The sequence below is a fragment of the Mastigoproctus giganteus genome, chromosome 10, assembly GCF_048544385.1.
Source record: "Mastigoproctus giganteus isolate SK-2022 chromosome 10, ASM4854438v1, whole genome shotgun sequence".
NCBI classification, from domain to species: Eukaryota; Metazoa; Arthropoda; class Arachnida; order Uropygi; family Thelyphonidae; genus Mastigoproctus; species Mastigoproctus giganteus.
Genome location: NC_143584.1, coordinates 208,158,335 through 208,180,504, shown reverse-complemented (window position 1 = coordinate 208,180,504; position 22,170 = coordinate 208,158,335). Strand labels below are relative to the sequence as shown.

The 22,170-nt window shown below is 36.7% G+C and overlaps 1 protein-coding gene across 2 annotated transcripts in view; it reads left to right on the top strand.

Moving 5' to 3' along the window:
* Window positions 1–22,170, top strand: part of LOC150079820 (phospholipid-transporting ATPase ID-like) — a 194,797-nt gene that overhangs the window by 29,511 nt on the left and 143,116 nt on the right. For both annotated transcript variants that reach the window (XM_090383847.1, XM_090383846.1), the window contains exons 2-3: window positions 9,842–9,936; window positions 16,263–16,330. In XM_090383847.1, coding sequence (XP_090239973.1) covers window positions 9,903–9,936; window positions 16,263–16,330 — 102 coding nt within the window. In that variant the 5' untranslated portion in view covers window positions 9,842–9,902. The remainder of the gene's footprint in view (window positions 1–9,841; window positions 9,937–16,262; window positions 16,331–22,170) is intronic.

Here is a 22,170-nt window from a genome sequence, read left to right as displayed (position 1 = left end):
GAATGTAGATGCAAAATACTCATTCAGTTTATCAGTTACCTGAGCATGATCATCAATAGTCAACTCATCTATGTTAAGTGGACCAACCTGATTCATTCCATTCCTTTTAGAGTTTATATAAGTAAAGAACTCTTTGTTTTTTTTTTTTTCTTTGCATCCTTTGCCAAGGATTTCTCATAATCTGCCTACGCCTACCTAACCTTCTTTGTGACTTGATTGCAGACTAGTTTATATCGGCCATAGGCTTCTGTGTCAACTGATACTATGCATCGCGTACATTTTTCTTCTCTGCCATAAGCCTCATACGCTTCTTGATTAGACCGGGGTTCGAGCTCGTGACCACCAAATACGGAGGATGCGGAAAGGTCAGGGAATGACCACCACATATCCTCGGAGCAATATGGCCTTAGTTGCTAATGCTCCTAAAAACCAAATAACAAACAAACAAATAAGCCTCATTAGTTCATCTGACATCCATTTAGGCCTAAACCTTGAACAGTATTTCTTAGTTGGAATGAAAAGCCTAGTAGCCTCCAAAATTAAGTCCCTGAAGGCTTCCCATTTAGAATTCAATGTTGGTAACATCAGTTGATCCCACTGTACAGAATTTAAAAACTGTCTGAGATCCTTGTAGTCACCTTTACGAAAGCAATAGCCTTTAGCTTTGATGGTAGTTACATCTTTAAGTAATTCCCACATCAGTACATTGTGGTCACTATCACCCAGTGGTTCTTTTATCTGCAAATTCTTAATGCATGAATAATCACTGCTGATAATCAGATCAAGAGTATTACTCCCTCTGGTTGCCTCTCAAACATGTTGCTGTAGAAAAGTCATCCAATAAATCCACAAAAGTCTTGCTAGTGTGAGAGTGACCAATCCACAATTTCCAGTCTATCTGGAAAGTTAAAATCCCCCATTATAAGACATTCTGATTTACTGGCTCACTATTTCTCTGCACAATTGCTCATTCTACTCATCAGATTGATTAGGCCTATAACACACACCTACTCATTTTTCCTTTCCCACCAAACAGACAACATTGCACTGTCCAACAACATCAATTGGACGCACTTTCTTAGATTGTGTTTCTTAACTAACAGCGTAACCCCTCCTCCCTTCTTGTCCTGTTTATCCTTTCTGTATAGGTGCTTCAAATAATAGACATTGGAGAAAATGATATAGAGAAGGCTAGGAGAGGTGACCAGTATGGCACAGTAACAAAGAACTGAAGATAAGAGAAGCAGTGAGGAAAGTGAAGGTCATGACCACTAGCAATTTGTTCTGCAAAATGTGAAGGTTTATCAAGATGGTTGCATTGGCCATTTGTTGCCATAATGTAGCTATGAACCTTTGCATTGATTCTTGCAAGTCATCTAACTGTGGTGGTTAGTAATTGTGGAGATGGGGTTCTCCTACGTTGGCGAATCCGTTAGGTCTGGGATGGCATTCTGCCCCCTTAAAATTCAGATTGTTTCATTGATAAATAGTCCTTTTGAGTGATAGATTGTCTTTGGCAGAGCTCTAATGTAATATGCTTCCCATACTAGGTATGTCAATAAAGTTTTTGGATTGGTGCAATAAAAAGAACACAAATTGAAGGAGTTCAAAAATGGTTTTGGTTTTATTCAAAGTAATTACCAATTGATTGAATGCACTTATTAGATCATTCTAAAAGTTTCTGAAAAGAGTCAGCAAAGGTGTTAAAAGAGATTATGTTCAGTTCAGCAGTTACATTTTTCTTTATGTCCTCAACATCTTAATCTCTTTCTTTTGAGGGCAGTTTTCACCTTGGGAAAGAGGAAGAAGTCTTATAGCGCTATATCAGGAGAGTAGGGCAAATGGTTGATTTGTGCAATGCCATATTTCATCAGAAATGTCTTCACAACAAGTGTGAAATGGGTGGGAGGATTGTCTTGCAACAAGAATCAGCTGTCTTTCTCTTGAAGTAGCAGCCTCACCTGAGAAAATACTTCAGTAGTTTTTGAAGCACTTGTGTAGAATGCAGCATTCTCTCTCTCTCACCTTCTGATACAAATTCCTTGCAAATCACACTGTCAAATAACATGATCAACATCATCTAGATCCCGGACTTCTGTGAATGAAATGTATTGAGCCTTGGTGATGATTTTGAAGTTCACTGCATGCTCTGATGCTTTGTCTCTGAGTCAAAGTGAAATTCCCAACACTCATCTCCAGTGACAATACAGTCAATTAATTTAGGATTGTCTTGCCAAGTGTGGATGAAGTCTTCACATGATGACTCTTTGTTGCTTCGGTTCAAATGTGAGGCCATGCAGCACAAATTTTGTACAGATCTTCTTTTTCCCAAAATCTGTGCGCAGAATTGATGAATTGTCTCCTTATTCATATCCAACTCATCATTCTGAGGGTCATCAAACATCCTCATGTCCATCTTTGACCCACTTATACCATTCAAACACACTGGTATGACTTAATTTCACCACCATAAACAGTTTTTAACATCATACACTTCTGTTGCAGATTTTCCTAGTTTAAAGCAAAATTTAATATTTGTTTGTTGTTCCATTGCAAAATTGTGACATGGAACGTTATTTATACTAACAAAACTGTTGATTGTTTGCAAACCATCAGTCTACTGGAAAATCTCTGTGCCGCCATCTGCTGGAAGAAGTTTAAACTGCAACATACTGCTTCAGTTTATTTTCAAACTCATCAAACATGGCTGCAACAGCACCAGCCCATGAACTTTATTGACACACCTTGTAGAGCCTGCACTCCAATATTTATCTGATGTTAGAATGCTTATGTTTGGAAAATCCCTCCTATCTTAGGGCTATGCTAGATGGGCACTTAAAGTTCCGGCATTAGCTGGCATTGTAAACGCCTCCAAAACAGCAAACTACATGTAGCATTTCTAATATCAGGTTGTTTCAAACTAGAAGGGACGTTTTTAACGTTGCATTGGATACCGTCAGCAATTCACTTTTTCTAGTCCCAGTTTCGAGATGGATGTTGTTGTTCAAGTTGGATGTATTGCGTATTTATGTATATAGTTGATTGAGAGTAGAAAGGGAAAACAACGATGGTGGATTCATCCAGCAAATTCAAATAGGTTAGAAAGAGGATAGTTTTATATAATGTTTGAAACATAGGAAATTTCCCAAGAAGTTTTTTTTTATTATTTTACAGAATGTCAATACAGAGTTTTGTTGAACTTAAATGTTAATTTGTGAAAAAACCTCAATTTGATACCTTGATTCAGAAATCAATACAAATCACTGTTTCACTGCAGTAGACACTGGTGCTTATGAATGCAATGGTGATTTGAACATTTTTAAAAATTCAAATGTTGGGAGAAGATTGCTAATGAAAGAACTTAATTTACCGTTAAATAGAGCTCTTCCTGGTACAAATGAGCTGGTAATGCCATTTGTTTTTGTAAGGGACTGACTGAAAATTTAATACTATCATACCCAGGCCTCTGTAGCCGAGTGGTCAGGAGCGGGAGTGCAGTAGCACACGCTCTTTGAGTAGACTGGGGTTCAAGCCCCTGACTGCTAAATACGGTCGATCTGCCAATTGTACTGGACCATTGTGGCAGATTGTGGTCCATTTCCCTCAACATGAATTGTTGAGGAGGCTTCCATCCTGCAGTGGGTTCATTAATGGCTGCAGTTTACCTTTTTTTTTACCCATCAAACAATTTGAGCAGTGAGCAAAGAATTTTCAGTTATAGATTAACTCTAGCAAGGCGACTTGTAGAATGCATGTTTGGAATACCGAGCAATAAGTTGCTCATTTTTCACTCTAGCATATTACCAAATCCCCATTCTGCTATCGACATAATAAAAAATTGTGTATTGCATAATTTTTTTGAGAAGAAGGGATGGATATGTTTGTGAAGACACATTAACTTGTGAGATGGAAGAGGGAATGGAAATGACAGCAGTTGGAGGGCGGTCCACAGGTGTGTCAATAAGGGATTCTTTTTCTACATATTTCAACGGTGTTTGTGCCCTTTCATGGCTCACTTGTTACTACCACTACATTGTGCTAGGCGCCTCCGTAGTCAGGTGGGAAGGAGCAGTAGTGCATAGCACACGCTTCTTGATTAGACCGGGGTTCGAGCCAGTCACCACCAAATATGGAGGATGCGGAAAGGTCAGGGAATGACCACCGTATATTCCTGGAGCAATATGGCCTTAGTTGCTAATGCTCCTAAAAACCAAATAATAACAACAACAACTACATTGTGCCATTCAGATTACATATCAGATCATCTGAATTGTCTACTGTCTGAGACTGGGAACCACAGTGTGCTTTATTGTGTGTGTAGTTTGAGATTCTCTTCACCTATTTCATTTGTAGTTCACACTATATGACCAAAAGTATTTGGGCACCTCTCAGTGAATATCTACATGTGCATTAGCACAAACTGTAAAGTTTGTTGGTCTACCTGTGTAGCAACAATACGTTAGCAGTCAGTATGGGTTTTTGATCAGAACTAATAGACTTCTGATGACATTTTGTGCCTTTGTTGTTTGTGTGACAGTTGGTGGCTACGACAATTCAGTGTATCACATATGCATTAAGCAAATCTTGAAATAAAAGTTTGGAAAACTAAGGAATTTTGGTTACTTAGCAGGAATGCAGAAATTTAGAAATTTTTTTTTTTTTTTTTATTTATCAATTTATTTTGTGTAAAAGTGTTCAAGCTGATCCTACTTATATGCAAGTCACAATGTGAGTGTGTACTTATCTTTAGTGAGACTATTTGTCCATATTGTAAAAACTTTACAATATGAATGGACCGCCATGCTAAAGATAACAGGTGCAATTATTGATAACAGGTGCAATTATTGACTTACTCAGCCAACCTATGTTGCTAACATTCCAAAACTGTGGAGTACTATCTGGAGGGTGGGCAAAGTACATGGTTGATTTTGAGACTTTCCTTTCTTTGATTATAGCTATGGTATACCACTTAAAAAAACACTTTGGGGCCCCTTTTTTGTCGTTGCCTGAGAGCATTGCATCAAATCCCATTGTGACAGGAGGAATTATTATGGACAGGTACATGGTCCCCCTCCACCGTGTAACTCAAGTTTTTTATCAACTTATTCATCTGCCTCATTCAGTGCTCCTGCCCTTAACCCATCTATGGAACTACCTTAATGCTATCTTTAACCGCTTTCAGTAAAAAGTATAATGCAGGTTGCAAAATGAACATCACAGGACTTGTATTAACCAGCTGGTATCCATTAATGATCTGTACTTTTGTCCCTGGAACAATTTACCTCCAATGATTTTCCAAAAAATACAACCTATAGAAGCAAATGTAAAGTAATCAAAAGGAAAGTTAATTGTTTCCCAATCTATAACCTGTTTGTGGTACTTTTTTTTTTTTTTATAGGATCTCCCTAAAAAAGTAGAATGTGCATTAAAAATTAAAGTGGTCAGCGCACCCTATCAAAACTTTTGAACTGTAACCGTGATCATTAAATTAACCATTTACAGCATGGCATATTAAAAGTATGCATTTCGGGGCTTGATTTGTCATATAATGAATCCTTGCATAGAATTTACCAAATTTCTGTACTCTCCAGATTGTCATAGCCACCAGTTGTCTTTTACCAAATTGTCACAAAATGTCATGCAATCTGAATTTTCACATACAGTGAATTATCATGCACTGAATTGTGTGCTGAATTGAAGTGGACCTTAACCATCCTTAGGGAGCTGTATAGCCTTTTTGTTCAGTGGTAGAGCAGTTCTACATATGTGCAATATTATGTTCATCAATGTGAAATAATGTTTAGCATATTGTTCCCAATGTTTATGGACTCTGGAACAGTGGTAGAAGGTGCCGTTAAATGATGAATTTCGTGGTGTTTCATTCTGATGGGCATTTGTGTGCTACATAGACTGTGGTAATACTATGGAAATGGGGCTCATCAGTACCACATGTTATACAGTAAGGGTCATTCAGTACTGGTTTGTGGATGATGATGTTAAAAAGTTGGACTGATATGCTCAGAGCGAAAATCTTAACCTCAGTGAGCACCCATGGAATGAATTGGAGAGCAGGTTTAGGCAGTGGCGGCTCGTGACTCTGTATGGGGGTGCTGCTTCTTAAAATTACATTAAATTGCCTTGGTTATAAGACAGGTAGACATAGATGGTGGTAATAATAATAAGCAAGTTAAAAATACTACAAAACATTAACTGGACACTTATCATTAACAGACTTTGGTAATCTCAATTTTATTTAAAAATAAAATCCATTCTTCGGTTTTTATTTGTTGAAAATAGATTAATAACTTTTTCATTCAAGTTTGGTGCACTCTTCAAATCGGCACTGCTCACTCTGCAGTTCCTTTGACTTGTTTTATCACCTCTAAAATTGTGTATTGACAACCTGCATTGACTCAACCACTGGGACCTAAATGTGGAACTGCGTAGTGCACAGTTCCACTTACGGTTAAACTTCAAAGTTGAAAACGATTTTGTGTTTTTATTCGTTTATTATTGAAATGATTATTGGTAATAGAGGATGAGTATACTATATGTGGGACCTGTTAATAAAAATATTCATTGCGTTGCATTGTTCTTCACAAAATTTCATAACTCTATTGACTGTATATTTAAATTTAAAAAGCTGGGGATGCTGCAGTTCTGCAGTGCCTACCAACGAGCTGCCCTGGGTTTAGGCTGTGGCTAGAACTGCCTTCTTCCAAACTGCTCAGGCAGCTGCATTGCAGAAGGAATGGGGACAAATTGCAACCCATACCTACTGAAAATTGGCAGAAAGTATTCCTAGGAGGTTGAGTTTCATACAGATCAAAGGGGGCCTTACAATGTATTAGGTTTTTGAAATAAAAGACCCTTTTTGCAATTACCTGTGTATATTAGCATTAGCATTAGTAGAGGCATTTGATGCAAGAAAGCAAGCTTATGCAGCATCAGCCAAAAAAAAAAAAAAAAAAAAACCACTCCCACTTCACCCCTCTGTTCGTTCAAAATACCTGTCCAGCTGAGCCTTAAACTTATTTAGGCTATCAACTTCCACGACAAGGGATGGAAGTCTGTTCCACCAACCAACCACTCGCTGGCTAAAGGCAAATTTCCGCACGTCTATCCTACATCTGTCTTTCCTCAATTTGAATTTATGCCCTCTCAGGTGATTATTCTTAGCGAGAGGAAGAATCCCATCAGCATTGAGCATGCTCAAACCATTCAATGCTTTATACACCTCTATCAGATCACCTCGATGTGCCTAGTCTCCAGACACTGTAATTTGCAAATCTTAAGCCTTTCTTCATAAGAGCACCCCTTTGTTCCATTCACTAATCTTGTTGCCCTTCTCTGTACTCGTTCCAGCAGCTCTACATCCTTCTTGAAATGAGGCCTCCAGGCCTGTATACAGTACAGTAATACCCCGAAGTTACGCGATAGGTGGGTCCGACGAAAATCGCGTAAGTCGAATTCGCGTAAGTCGGAGTACAACTTTGCATATAAATACATATAAATTTTGCTTAATTGGGACCAAGGACTAACAAAAACACTAGTTTAGAAGGAAAATATTAATAAAATTGCAGTTCTTTATACATATTAATACAAAATATGTATTAAAAAAAAACAAATGACTTACGTAAAAAAGTTATTTCGATGTCAATGGCTTCATAAAATCTAACAAATTCGTCTGACGACACAGCGCGTTCTTTTTTTCACGCAGAATTTCTTCGTAGCAAGCTAATAATTTTTTTTATTCCTTGCTTTGTAGCTATAACGCGTTCTTCGTTGGAGTCTATGTTTTCTAAAATTTTTGAGCCCTTTTCAATTTTCAACCTGTCAAGTTTGCAATTGTCATGTGCTTTTCGCCGTTGCTTCATTTAGGCCTGTAGCACGTGCAATATCACATGGTCTTTCATTTCGCTCAAAGCGTTTCACAATTTCATATTTTTTCTCTATCGACAGAGGTGGACTGGCCATAAGCCTTACCGGGGAAACCCCGGTGGGCCGGTGTGATTTTGGCCATAAACCATAGTATGAGGCCACTATAAATTTTCCCGGGTAAGAATTTTTGACCCAGTCCGCCTCTGTTTATCGATAATTGCTTTTCTTTTTCTCTCTGAATCTGCAGTGTCTTCACCAGGACGTTTCCTTTTCACACTTTTTAATTAAGTATTTTTAGGGAATAAAGCACAATTACAAAACGAGGAGGCACGCTTGATACGCATAAACAAATCTGCGCGCATGTAGCAACTGAATAAACAACACCATAAAGGCAGAGATACACTATTAACACCTCACATTTCTAGGGGTTACTACCATAAAACAATAAAAATCCAGTTGCGTTTCTGCTAGTGAAATCTGTTATAGACTGGTAGTAAACTCGATCTAATTGCATTTGCGATTATACCAATGCTGGAATTGTGTTGGTTTTTACGTTATTATGGTGAAATGTGTTTCCCCTTCACTGATATAAAAAACATAAAAGCAACAAAGTTGAATTTTGTTCATCTTTCGCTCTCATTCTCCGCCGTCGCACCGTATATCAATAACATATGAAAAACGACCTTGAAGATAGTGGGCGGCAGCGTTGCCAAACGAAAAAAATCAAGAACCGCGTAACTCCGAGTTCGCGTAAGTCGGGGTATTACTGTACTCTAGGTGTGGCCTGACCATTGCCTTATACAAGGGAATAATCACCTCCTTATCCCTGCTAGAAAAATTCCTATATATCATTGACAATACACCATGAGCTACTCTTGCAGCCCGTCTGCACTGCTCAGAGAACTTCATATCTGCCTGCACAACCACCCGCAGGTCCCTTTCATTCTCTACCACTGTCAGTGTAATACCACAGAGTTGATACGTTGCTCTGGGGTTGCTGTTTCCCATGTGTAGTACTTTACATTTGTCAATGTTAAACTTCATTTGCCACCTCTCAGCCCATCTGCTCAACCTTTCCAGATCCTGTTGCAGCAGCATAGTGTCAGTAGTGTCCTTGACAACCCTGCCTACCTTTGTATCGTCTGCAAACTTCGACATTAAGCTTGATATACCATCATCAATATCATTTATGAATACAGAAAACAATAATGGACCCAACACTGAGCCCTGAGGGACTCCACTAATAACATTAGTCCACGACGAGCAGTGTCCATTGATTACCACATACATATCACAATACTTCTGGTCATATAGTATATATGGAATTAAAAATATGCAGTGTAGTGCATATTTTTTAATATGCACTACACTGCATGTTTTATGAGCCTTGTTGATGATGGGAGGAGCAGACCTTTTCAAGCAAAACAGAATTAGAACATGACTTCTGTTTTTCTCTGAGAGAACTGCTGCAGGTGGTATCTCCACTTCAGCGTAACTAATCTTTTTGATGGGAGGACAGGTATAAACAGGAATTGGAGTCCGTTTCAACTATACAGGTTATAAAATTGATTCCGTCATAGTGGAAAATAATACATTTGATAACGTCATCCATGTTAACTAGTTGTTTTTGACAGATTTTGTTTGAGGCTAACCCCCTCAAGGAGTATATTGTTTATTTTGCCTTATGTTAGAACTTCACTTTGAAAATGTTGTTTTTTGATCTTTTTCTTTCATATTCTGATTACTTGTGGAACCTACTATTCTGTCATTGCTGGGTTTTTTTTTTTGTTTTTTTTTAAGATACAGATGCTGAATATTTAAAGATAGATTATGTGATAAGTTCAATTTATTATTAGTAATATTTTTGAAATTGAACAATCTATCCTTTCTTTACTTATTATGTTTTACTTTTAGGCTACATTTTCTAAAATGAGAAAACACTTCTATTTTCTTTTTTCAGTCAGTAATATTTCACAGATGAATAAACTGGATGGTATTGAGCCTGTGGGCTCTATCTAAACATGGTTAAAAGTAATCATGAGGAACCTGAAGGAGGTAGGTATTATATCTTAAATTGTGCAGGATTATTGATCGTTATAGAATGGATGCTTTAGTAATTGGTAATAAGTTGTAATGCTTGCAGCAGAATCAACTTTGTGTTACCATCTAGTTGCTCTCTTGATACCACATTATTTGAAGTAACATTATATGCTCATAAGCCAAAACATTATTTTAGACAAATGACTGACTAGCTTGGCATATATAGTGATTGCACAACAGGTAGTGTCTGTTAGTTTGCTAGCAGAAAGCCCCCACAATGGGGGAAAGGAAAGAAAATTATCAGGAGGTACAGAATAATAGATACAAGATAATATCTTAAGATGAAAGATATAAGCTAGTCTATAATCAAGTCAAAAAGGAGGTTAGACAAGTGAAGGCAGATTACGAGAAATCTTTGGCAAAGGATGCAATGAAAAACAGCAAAGACTTTACTTATATAAACTCTAAAAGGAAGGGAATGAATCAGGTTCATCCACTTGATATTGATGGTTCAAGTGTTGATGATCCCACTCAGATAGCTGACAAACTGAATGAGTATTTTGCATCTACATTCACACATGAGGAATTCTGTAAAGAAGCGGAGGACAGAAGCTTATTAAACTAACAGGGAGCTTAATGATTTTGTAATAACTGAGAGCAAAGTGGAGGAGAAATTGTTGAAGTTAAACAAAGAAAGGCACCTGGGGTGGATGGAATCTATCCAGTTATATTAAAGGAGGTGGCAAAGGAAGTAAGCAAACCCTAAGCCTTAACTATGAGAGCATCCTTGGATTCAGGGGAGTTTCCCCACAGACTGGAACTGTACAAATGTATCCCCAATTCACAAAGGGGGAATCAAAGGGTGACAAGTAATTACAGACCTGTTAGTTTAACTTCTGTTCTGGAGAAAATAATGAAGTCACTGGTTAAAGAAACACCATAGGATCATCTAGACAAGATTGCAGTAATAATTCAGACACAGCATTCAGAGTAACTAGTACTTTTATTTAGACCTTTTAAACTTTGGTTAAATAAGTAGATACTACTCTGATCTTTTACCATATTTTAAAATGAATGATATTCTGGTGAAATGAGCTGTATTGAAAAACAAATTTTCTTCATAATGTGGAAATATCACTAGTGCATCTGAGACATGCTCTAGTGATATCAAGATGATATCTGAATTTTGTTTTGAATCGTGAACTAATGTAAATACATTTGTGCAGGGTGATGAAATGATCCATGGACAGCTCTCACTTTATTTTTTCCTGTAACCAAGGATATTATATAATGGGTTTGTTGAAGAAATCACATCTCAGGACTGGTGACAGTCATTCTTTCTTTGTTTTGATTTATTGAACTTTAAACAGACCCCTTTCAGTCAATATATAAGGAATTATTTCTCTAAACATTCATAGTCTTAGATTTTTTTAAAAGTAAGTGAATAAGAAGCTGTATTCTATTTGCTTTTCTTTTTTAAATATAAAATTTTCTTATGTTTTTTTTTTTTTTTTTAAAGTAAGGGAATAAAAAAACTTTTCTGTTTACTTTCTATTAATATAATCATAGCTTATACAAGTTAGTTAAAATATAATAAAAGTAGAATTAACTTTTATAACAACTTAAGTTTTATTTCTTGTTATGCATATTGTTATTATTCTGGTTTATGTAGAAAATTAATTATAATATTAACATATAGAAGGTTCGAAAAATAATTAACTTCCATGTAAATCTTAGTTTTTTTCCTTAACATTACTAAATACTTCACAGAAGTGGAAGATAACTGATGGATACGTAGTTCACTGTAGATATGCTCTACTTTTTTTTTTTTTTTTTTTTTTTGTGATAACCATTGACATTTTTTCTGTGATAAGTTATCAGTGAGTGCAGTTAGAGTAGTTTGTGGAGGGAGCATATGAAAATTTCATGTTTCTTAAATTTTTTACCTGATGTATGTGGAATAAGCAAGCAGATATTTTGTTTATGTAGGTCAGCAATATCAGTAACCAAAATATGTGATATGGAACAGCTCACAGAACCATGCGAGTTATTTCAGTTGGATTCCTTTTACTTTTTATCACTTTTTGAACTGAAATTGTATTTGTGTAATAGAAGACAACTTTATCTTATAGCAATATTTTGTAATAATTAATATTAAATTGCAGCCAGCAACTGATTGTTAAACTAATTAGTTAATAATTTAAGATCATGTAACATAATGCATTCATCTGGCTGAATCAACTGAGGATTTTATAGAGCAAAATTTCTGTTACATTAGTAGTATCAGAGCATTTAGATACAATAGTATATAATTATTAAGTGTTGTTACATTATTTTTTTTTTTTTTATTTAGTGTAATTCATATATTTTAAATATTGGTTTTCCGAAGAAACTGCATCACCAAGTATTTGATGGTTCAGTTTTATATCCAGAGTCATAAAAATCAGCCGTGCAGTATTTTCAACTAGTTTTTTTTAATCTGGTATTTTCAACTAAACATTGTCATATAATTACATGATATAAACACAGATGGGTACCAATAATATCAATTATATTATTGGTATTATTATTGGTATTGATATTATAAGCTGTTAACCTTCTCCTCCTCTGAGTAACCATAAATTCAGTGCACTTTTTTGCATGTTAATCTCACATATGAATAATAGTGATGGATATTATCAAATGATATCCATGAACAATTATTTCAGTTATTAAAAATAACCAATTATGAAATCAAAAAAAAGGGGTGGGGAATGAAAAAAAGAAATGACCACTAATGTAATCAAACTAAGGCTTAAGTTTTGTATTGTCCTATGCCTCGCTCTTAGTCTCACACACACGCACGCATCATTAATTTATGTCATTAACATGTATGATATCTTGAATTTAATATACATTGTATGTGTATTTTCCCCCCTTTATTATTATGTCATTAGGTACAAGGCAATCATTTATTGATTTTTTTTTTTTTTTTTTTTTTTTAAAGCCTGGAAATCCCTTTCACCTCCCACTGCGAAACAAACTATTACAATGTGAAATAATTATTGTTTTCTAATCTCATCACTTGATAGGATTAATTTAATCACAGATAGGATTAATTAATGTGAATTAGAATTAATGTGGTCACTGATAGGATTAATTATGTCCCCACGGACTGGAGATGTGCAAATGTATCCCCAATTCACAGAGGGGGATCAAATGGTGACGAGTAATTACAGACCTGTTAGTTTAACTGGAAAAGGAATTAGAAAATGTGAATTGGAATATCATCGGCTTGGCTGAAACAAGAAGAAATGAATAAAGTTTACCAAGTGGAAATGGCTGTACACCTGTGGAAACAGTGAAAAGATTGAAGGTGGAGTTGGCTTTCTGGTCCATAAAGATATTAAAAACATTTTGAAATTCAAAAGTACATCACCAAAGATGTCAAGACTACTACTCAGGATTTCTAAGAGGTACAAACTAAAGGTTATAATGATATATGCACCAACATTGAATCATTATGATGAAGAGGTTGAAGAAATGTACACCAAAATTGAAAGACTTCTAGATGAACAGAAAACTCAACACCATCATTATGAAGGACTTCACTGCTAAGGTTGGAAAGAGACAAAACAGCACAGAAATGGAAATTGTAGGAAACTTTGGAATTTGTGAAAGAAATGAAACGGGTGTGACAAACTTGTGAAATTTGCGGAATGTCAGTAATGAACCCTTTTTTTCAAGAAAGGGGGGAACAGAAAGTGGACATGGAAGAGTCCAAAGGGATTAACAACTAATGAAATCGACTTTATCCTCACTAACAGAAGATATATCGTGAATGATGTTACTGTTCTGAACAAGGTAAATGTTGGAAGTGATCACAGAATGATGAGATGCACACTTGATAAAAATGTAAGAAAAGAAAGGAAAAAACTGACTCGAGTAAATAATACAGAGGTCTTTGAGATAACAGAAGAGGAGAAAAAGCAGTATGTATTGGAACTTAGGAACAAGTTTCATCTTCTGAAGACCTTTCAGGATGAAGATATTGATGAGGAATACAACAAATTTCTGAAAGTGATAAAGCCCAAGAAACCTATAAGAAAAAAGAAATGCAAAGAAGAAAAAATTAGTCAAGAAGCACTTGTCATGATGAACCGAAGATGATAAATGAACTTAATTCTGGACTTGAATAACTTCATAATTTTCTATGTTCATTAATGATTACTGCATAAATTAGAACTTCACTTAAGCTCTATTCATCTTGTATAATGCATATGGATATCTATTTAACTCTGAGTATGCACTTGATAATGTTTGGGTTATACTTTTATGCCAAATAATTTTCATAATTACAGTTGATGAGGTGGATTACCATGTTAAAGGTTTACTGTCATCTCTCACTCTCACTGGTTTTCCAAAGAAATTGCATCACCAAGTATTTGATGGTTCAGTTTTATATCCAGAGTCATAAAAATCAGCCATGCAGTATTTTCAACTGCCATAAGCCAGCTGAATTGTGACATGGGCAGTGACAATCTCACTGACAAGATTTACAGATGAATATTAAGTTGAGGGGGAGCAGGATCCTTTTGGATTGTGGCGTTTTATCATCTTTACCCCCATCTTGTTATAACCACTGGGTAGAGGTGGAAAATAAACTAATAGTATGTCAAATTATGAATGAGTAGAGTTTTGCTGGGACATGTTTTCTGTTTATGTCAATTATTTCAATAGAAAAAAATGTTTTTAAGTAATTCTTTCTAGAAATACATACCTGTTGTAAGTGGAGGATTGTCTTACAAATAGTATATTCTGATCAGTTGATTGGGTGGATGTGGAAGAGGGCCTATTTGGTGGCCATTGCCCACCAGGGAATTGTAGCTTTTTAATCAAGTTATGGCTTTACTGCTCTCATCCAGGTTGTCATCATTTGCAGAGTTCATTTACATTATTTTTATAATTTTTTTTTTCTTTTTTCTTTTTATAAATTCTTTTACATTCATTCTTTTTATAAATGTAACTCAATGAGAAGTGTGTGTGTGTGTGTGTGTGTGTGTGTGTGTGTGTGTGTGTGTGTGAGTGAGTGAGTGAGTGAGTGCATAAACATAAGAAAATTCTTATTTGTAAACATTAGAATTTTCTTCAAATTTTCAAAATTAAAACCACTAACTATCAGAGAAAACATTTTGTGAAAGACACTTTCCTTGTGGTGTATGGGACATACTTAAAACATGCCAGATTTACATCAATTTTTTTTTGACATTGATGTGAATTCTATAATGTCCATATTGACAGTGTTATTTATTTTCTATAAATAAATAACACCATTTTGTTTCCTGACATGGTTAGCAGGAAACACTTCTTACAATATGGTCCTTTATCACCTGGTGCAAAACTAATTTCAGTAACAATATCAGTAGACACTTGCAATGGTTTACCACTCTTCTCTTTTCTCAGGTGGTGTGATGGCATATGGTTATCAAGCCTTTTCATCAGACTCACGACAGGATTTAACAAGGAATATAGAATTACAATTGTTAATGATGGGACAATATAAACAGAGAATATGACACCTTGATTTTTTTTTTTTTATATTTCTATTAATGTTTTAGATAGCTTACTTTTTTTGATTAATCAATGTGCTACTTTATTTTAAACACATTTATTAAAATTAATATGAATTCATAATGAACTCTAGCTACTGATATCCAGTAACTAGTGTTTATTGGTGTGGTACAGGCTTTTCCTCTCCCGTGATCAAGTTGAACTACTCCTGAATCAAAATCCAGGTCTGAAAACTGATTTTAAATGTAGAGATTCAAAACTTAGCCAATTTTATTTGGGGCTAATTGTATTATTTTGTCCTTTTCATACCAATAAACTAAAAATATTTCACATGGGAGAGTGTCTTTATTAAATTCTCTTACTAGTACCTCCATACAATGTCCTTAAGTTTAATTACATTAGCTACTCCTTATTCAGGATCTGGCTTAAGGTTAATGGGCTTAATACTAATTTTACTGTACAAATATAATAGGTGCCTCCGTAGCCAGGTGGGAAGGAGCAGCAGTGCGTAGCACATGCTTCTTGATTAGACCGGGGTTCGAGCCCGTTACCACCAAATACGGAGAATGCGGAAAGGTCAAGAAATGACCACCACATATTCCCTGAGCAATATGGCCTTAGTTGCTAATGCTCCTTAAAAAAAAATAAAAATCAACCAACAAATATAATGAAAAAAGTCATTTTGCGATACAGATGTAATTATTCTGTTCTGAGGTGTTTAATTTTATTTATTTTAATGATATGATAACCAATAAATATCTCATTTGTCTGTTTTATTATTTTTATTTCAGTGTCAAGTGTCAATCAAAGAAAAATTCGTGCAAATGATCCGGACCATAATGCACAATTTAATTATGCTGTGAGTATAGTATGACAGTATCTTTACTATTCATTTTAGTGTGCTTATTCCTTTTGCTTTTTCATAAATTAAAAATTGAACAATAGTTATGAACATTAAAGGGTTGATAGAATTATGAATTTAGGAAAAATAGTGAATCCCATTTGCAATTCAAAATTGAGGTTTGGAAAGTTGTCATAAATAAACTTTTTTTTATTATTATTTTTTTTTTCACAACTTAAAGAATTCAGAAATTAAAATATGTAACTTTAACTCAACATGGTTATCGTTGTAATAAGCCGATCAGTTGTGATGTGTGCTTGTGTATTCACATCATGTTCATGTATGCACATCATGATGCTAGGTTCTCAACATTTTTCAAATTCTGTAAAAAAAAAAAAAAAAAATGTTAAACCAGCTAATAAATATATTGGAAGAAGCAGTGTAGCTTGTGAATTAGATTCACAATTCATTGCACAGACTGAGTGATATAGCACTGTAGAACATTTTGATTTTTTTCAAAATTGAAAGTAGAATCCTGAGAATAAAGGATGATATTGTTGTACACATCGGCACTAATGACGTTGAGTAGGAGATCTGCAGACTTACTGAAAAGTACAGGTCAATGTTGAAAAAAGTGTTAGGGTTAAATTTGAAAGTGTCTGCAATTCTGTCCAGATGTGATAGGCGGGAGTATATGATGAGAACCTTTGTCAATCAATCAATCAATTCAGCCCTGGAGAGATTCTGCAAGGCTCATGGGGTACAATTTTTCTCAGTGTGGTCTGTGCTTGTTAACAGGAGAGATTGTTTCTACAGGGATGGGATACATTTAAATAGAAAGGGAAAGAATATTTGCTGATACTATCGAGGCAGTGTTAGGTGGGTCGGAAAATTGCTAGCTTGGGGGGGATTCACAGACTAATAGATTAACAGTAGCCCCAGGCAGAGGTGAAAGTGATTCTTGCACTGCTTCTATTGGAATGAGCAACAGCCCGGAAAGTGGGGTACTAGGGATTTCAAGCGCTGTTGGGAGTCATCATGGAACAAGTAAATACTTGAGTTTGCTGCCTAATCGATGTGTTTCTCTTCTTATCTAACAGTCTTATTCCCAATATAATTCGTTCCATTCTTTGCTGTGTAGTACTCAGCTTCTCTTCCATTCTTTTGGTGAGTGCCCAAGTTTCACTTCCAAAACTCATGGTGGGGAGTATAATTGGTTCATTATTTTACAGTTTCAGACAAACTGGGATATTGCACCTCAGTATGTGACTATATTTTGTGGATTTTACTTACGATAGGTAAAACTGTTATTTCGTTCCATTTTTGTAGCCATTGTTTTTGGATATAGTGGTAGGGAATTCAAATTTTTTAATTGAGGTAGCTAGATAGCTCTAACGCATAATTTATATAGTAATACGCTTCACTGTTTCTATTTAATAGTTTCTATTCAAATACTATTGACATTTAATTTATTGATTTTATTAATTTAAACTACCATGCCCCAAACTAGAGCAGCAAAGCAACGGGCACAAAGTGGCAGGAGTGCTGTGACTCGGGGGAGAACTGAGGGGGGCAATTCTCCAACGCATCACAGCCTAAAAAAATGTGCAACTTGTGAAATGTTTGCCGAATTCTCTGGAACGGAACATGATATTGCCATGGGGGATGTCTTTGTGTGTGCGCGATGTAAGGAGTGTAAGGAAATCAGGCGACAACTCAGCGTTGTTGTGGGCCTATATGAGAGTTTGAAGGACAGGGTGGATGCCCTCGAAAGATCTAAATTGAGGGGCCCATCAGGCTCTCGGCTGCCCACATCAACGCCAGAGCTTGCACTTGGTCATCACGCCACACAGCGGCAACCCCTAAGGCAGAATGCGCTGGTCCCACAGGAACTAGTTGTTGTTGGTGACTATTGTCAGGGAAACGGGGAACATCCTTTGTAAAAAGGATAGGTGGAACAGGACCAGGGTATGTCTGCCAGGGGCAAAGGTTGATGACGTTGTAGAGCGGATATCATCTTTCAAGGGTACAAAAGGTGATATAGTTGTACACGTTGGCACTAATGATATTAAGAGTAGGAGACCGGCGGAATTACTCAACAAGTACAGGTCACTGTTGAAAAAAAGCCGTGAAATAGGGTTGAATTTGAAAGGGTCTGCAATTCTGCCCAGACACGATAGGAGGGAGTATATGATGAGAGCCTTGTCGATCAATTCGGCCCTGGAGGGATTGTGAAAGGCTCGAGGGGTAGAATTTTTTTCAGCCCGGACTGTACTTGTTAACAGGAGAGATTGCTTCTACAGGGATGGGATACACTTAAATAGAAAGGGTGCAAGAATATTTGCTGATGCTATCGAGGCAGTGTTAGGTGGGTCGGAAAACTGCTAGTTTGGGGGGGATACAAAGACTAATAGTTTAACAGTAACCGCAGGCAGAGGTGAAGGTGATTCTTTCACAACTTCTATTAGAATAAGAAGCGACCTGGAGCGAGGGGTGTTGGGGGTTTCAGGGACGGATGGCAGTCATCATGGAATAGTTGGGTATATGGGATGTGTTAGGGTAACAAGGAATAGGCATAGGAGCATGTATGCTTGCATGTATACCAATGCTAGAAGTATAGTAAATAAATTTGATGAATTTGAAGTGTTGGTCAAGACATCAAAGGCGGATATTGTTGGGATAGCAGAGACGTGGTGTCACAAAGATATAAGGAATGCAGAACTGGAATTTGGGGAGTACAATGTGTACAGAAAGGATAGACAGGACAGAAAGGGAGGGGGTGTTATGCTGTTAATTAAGAAAAACATAAAATCAAAGGAAGTGCACCCAGTTAATATAGATGAACAGTGCTCTGTTGAGTCAGTTTGGTGTGAGATAAGCACTGCGAAAGGAAAAATAAGGGTATGAGTGTGTTATAGGCCTAATGACTTGAATGAGTACAATGAACAATTGTACAGAGAAATAGTGGGCCAGTAAATCAGAATGTCTTATAATAGGGGATTTTAACTTCCCAGATATTGACTGGAACTTGTGGATTGGTCACTCACACACTAGTCAGACTTTTGTGGATTTATTGGATGATTGTTTTCTGCAGCAGCATGTTCGAGAGGCAACCAGAGAAAGTAACACTCTTGATCTGGTTATCAGCAGTGATCATTCGTGTATTAAGAATTTGCAGATAAAGGAACCACTAGGAGGCAGTGATCACAGTGTGCTGAAGTGGGATTTACTCAAAGAGGTAACTACCGTCAGGGGTAAAGGAAAGGGTTTTTGCTTCTGTAAAGGGGAGTACAGTGGTCTCACACAGTTTTTAAATTCTGTACAGTGGGATCAACTGACGATGTTACCAACAGTAAATTCTAAGTGGGAAGCATTCAAGGAATTAATCGTGGAAGCTACTAGACTTTATATACCGATTAAGAAATATTGTTCAAGGTTTAGGCCTAAATGGTTATCAAATGAACTAATGAGACTCGTGACAGAGAAGAAAAATGCATGGGATGCATATAAATTATCAGGTGACGCAGAAGCCTGTGGCAGATATAAGCTAGTCTGTAATCAGGTCACAAAGGAGGTTCGGCAGGCGAAGGCGGATTACGAGAAATCTTTGGCAAAAGATGCTAAGAAAAACAGCAAGGATTTCTTTACTTATATAAACTCTAAAAGGAAGGGGATGAATATGATTGGTCCACTTGACATCGATGGTTCGACTGTTGATGATCCTGCTCAGATAGCAAACAAACTGAATGAGTATTTTGCATCTACATTCACACGTGAGGAATTATTACAGTTTGAAAATGGAAGAAGGTTATCAAATTGTAGCAGTGTGCTTAATGATTTTGTAATAACTGAGAGCAAAGTGGAGGAGAAATTGTTGAAGTTAAACATAAGAAAGGCACCTGGGGTGGATGGGATCTATCCAGTTATTTTAAAGGAGGCGGCAAAGCAACTAAGCAAACCCTTAGCCATAATTATGAGAGCATCCTTGGACTCAGGGGAGGTTCCCACGGACTGGAGATGTGCAAATGTGTCCCCAATTCACAAAGGTGGATCGAAGGGTGACACGAGTAATTACAGACCAGTTAGTTTAACTTCTGTTCCAGGTAAAATAATGGAGTCACTGGTTAAAGATGCATTGCAGGATCATCTAGACAAGACTGCAGCAATAATTCAAACACAGCATGGGTTTGTTAAGGGAAAGTCTTGTCTGACAAATTTGATTGGTTATTATGATGTGGTCACAAAGGAACTGGATGCAAAAAATAATTTTGATATCATATACTTGGATTTCAGGAAAGCTTTTGACACCGTTGCGCATGGAAGACTATTGTACAAATTGGAGCAGAATGGTATTAATGGTAAGTTGCTACAATGGATAAAAGGATGGTTGAGTGGGAGAAGACAGAGGTTGGTAATTAATGGGTGCTGCTCTTCGTGGACTAATGTTATTAGTGGAGTCCCACAGGGTTCGGTGTTGGGTCCACTGTTGTTTTGTGTATTTATCAATGATATTGATGAAGGTATATCAGTCTTAATGTCGAAGTTTGCAGATGACACAAAGGTTGGCAGGGTTGTTAATAACAGTAATGGCAGTGTGCTACTGCAACAGGATCTAGATAATTTGGGCAGATGGGCTAAGAAGTGGCAACTGAAGTTCAACCTTGACAAATGCAAAGTACTGCATATGGGTAGAAGTAACCCCAGAGAAACGTACCAACTGTGTGGTACTACACTTAAGGTGGTAGAAAATGAAAAAGACCTGGGAGTAATTGTGCAGTCAGATATGAAGTTTTCTGAGCAATGCAGACAGGCTGCTAGTGCAGGTCATGGGGTTTTGTCAATGATATATAGGAATTTTGCTAGCAGGGAAAAGGAGGTGATTGTCCCTCTGTATAAGGCAATGGTCAGGCCACGCCTTGAGTACTGCGTACAGGTCTGGAGGCCTCATTTTAGGAAGGATGTAGATTTGCTTGAGCGTGTACAGAGAAGAGCAACACGATTGGTGAGGGGAACGAAGGGATTCTCTTACCAAGAGAGGCTTAAGTTCTGCAAATTGCAGTGGCTGGAGACTAGGCACCTGCGCGGTGATCTGATTGAGGTGTATAAGGCCTTGAATGGGTTGAGCACGCTAAATTCTGATGGGATCCTTCCACTTGTTCAGATTACGAACCTACGGGGACATAAGTTCAAATTAAGAAAGGACAGATGTAGAATAGATGTGCGGAAATTTGCCTTTAGCCAGCGGGTGGTTAATTGCTGGAACAAACTTCCATCTGTCGTTGTGGAAGTTGATAGGTTAAATAAATTTAAGGAGGAACTGGACAGGCATTTGGAGGGAATGGTGTGATTTTTTTTTTTTTTTTTTTTTTGGCTGATGCTGCATAAGCTCCTACACTTGCTTTCTTGCATCATGTGCCACTACTACCACTATTTCCTGAATGCTATCCATCCAAAATTTATTCTTATCTTGACTTCCACCCATTTATCATTATTAGAGCTAATAACTTGTCCCAGATAAATATGACTCCATCTTTTCAATTACTGCTCCTTCAATCAATTCTCTTTCTGTGGCATACTTGTTCATCATTACTCTTGTTTTAGCCATATTCATCTTTAGTCCAAAATCCTTACTAACTGTGCATAACTGATTAAGATTTTCCTCTAATTCTTTGGGATTGTGGCTTATGACCACAATGTCATCTGCAAATCGTAAATGGTTTAGGTACTCTCTATTCACATTGACTCCTTTTCTGCGACCAGTCTAATCTTTTGAAAGCTTCCTCAAGGGCAGCAGTAAACAGCTTCGGAGATATTATCTCCCTGTCGAACTCCTTTCTCGATTTTAAATGTACTACTGT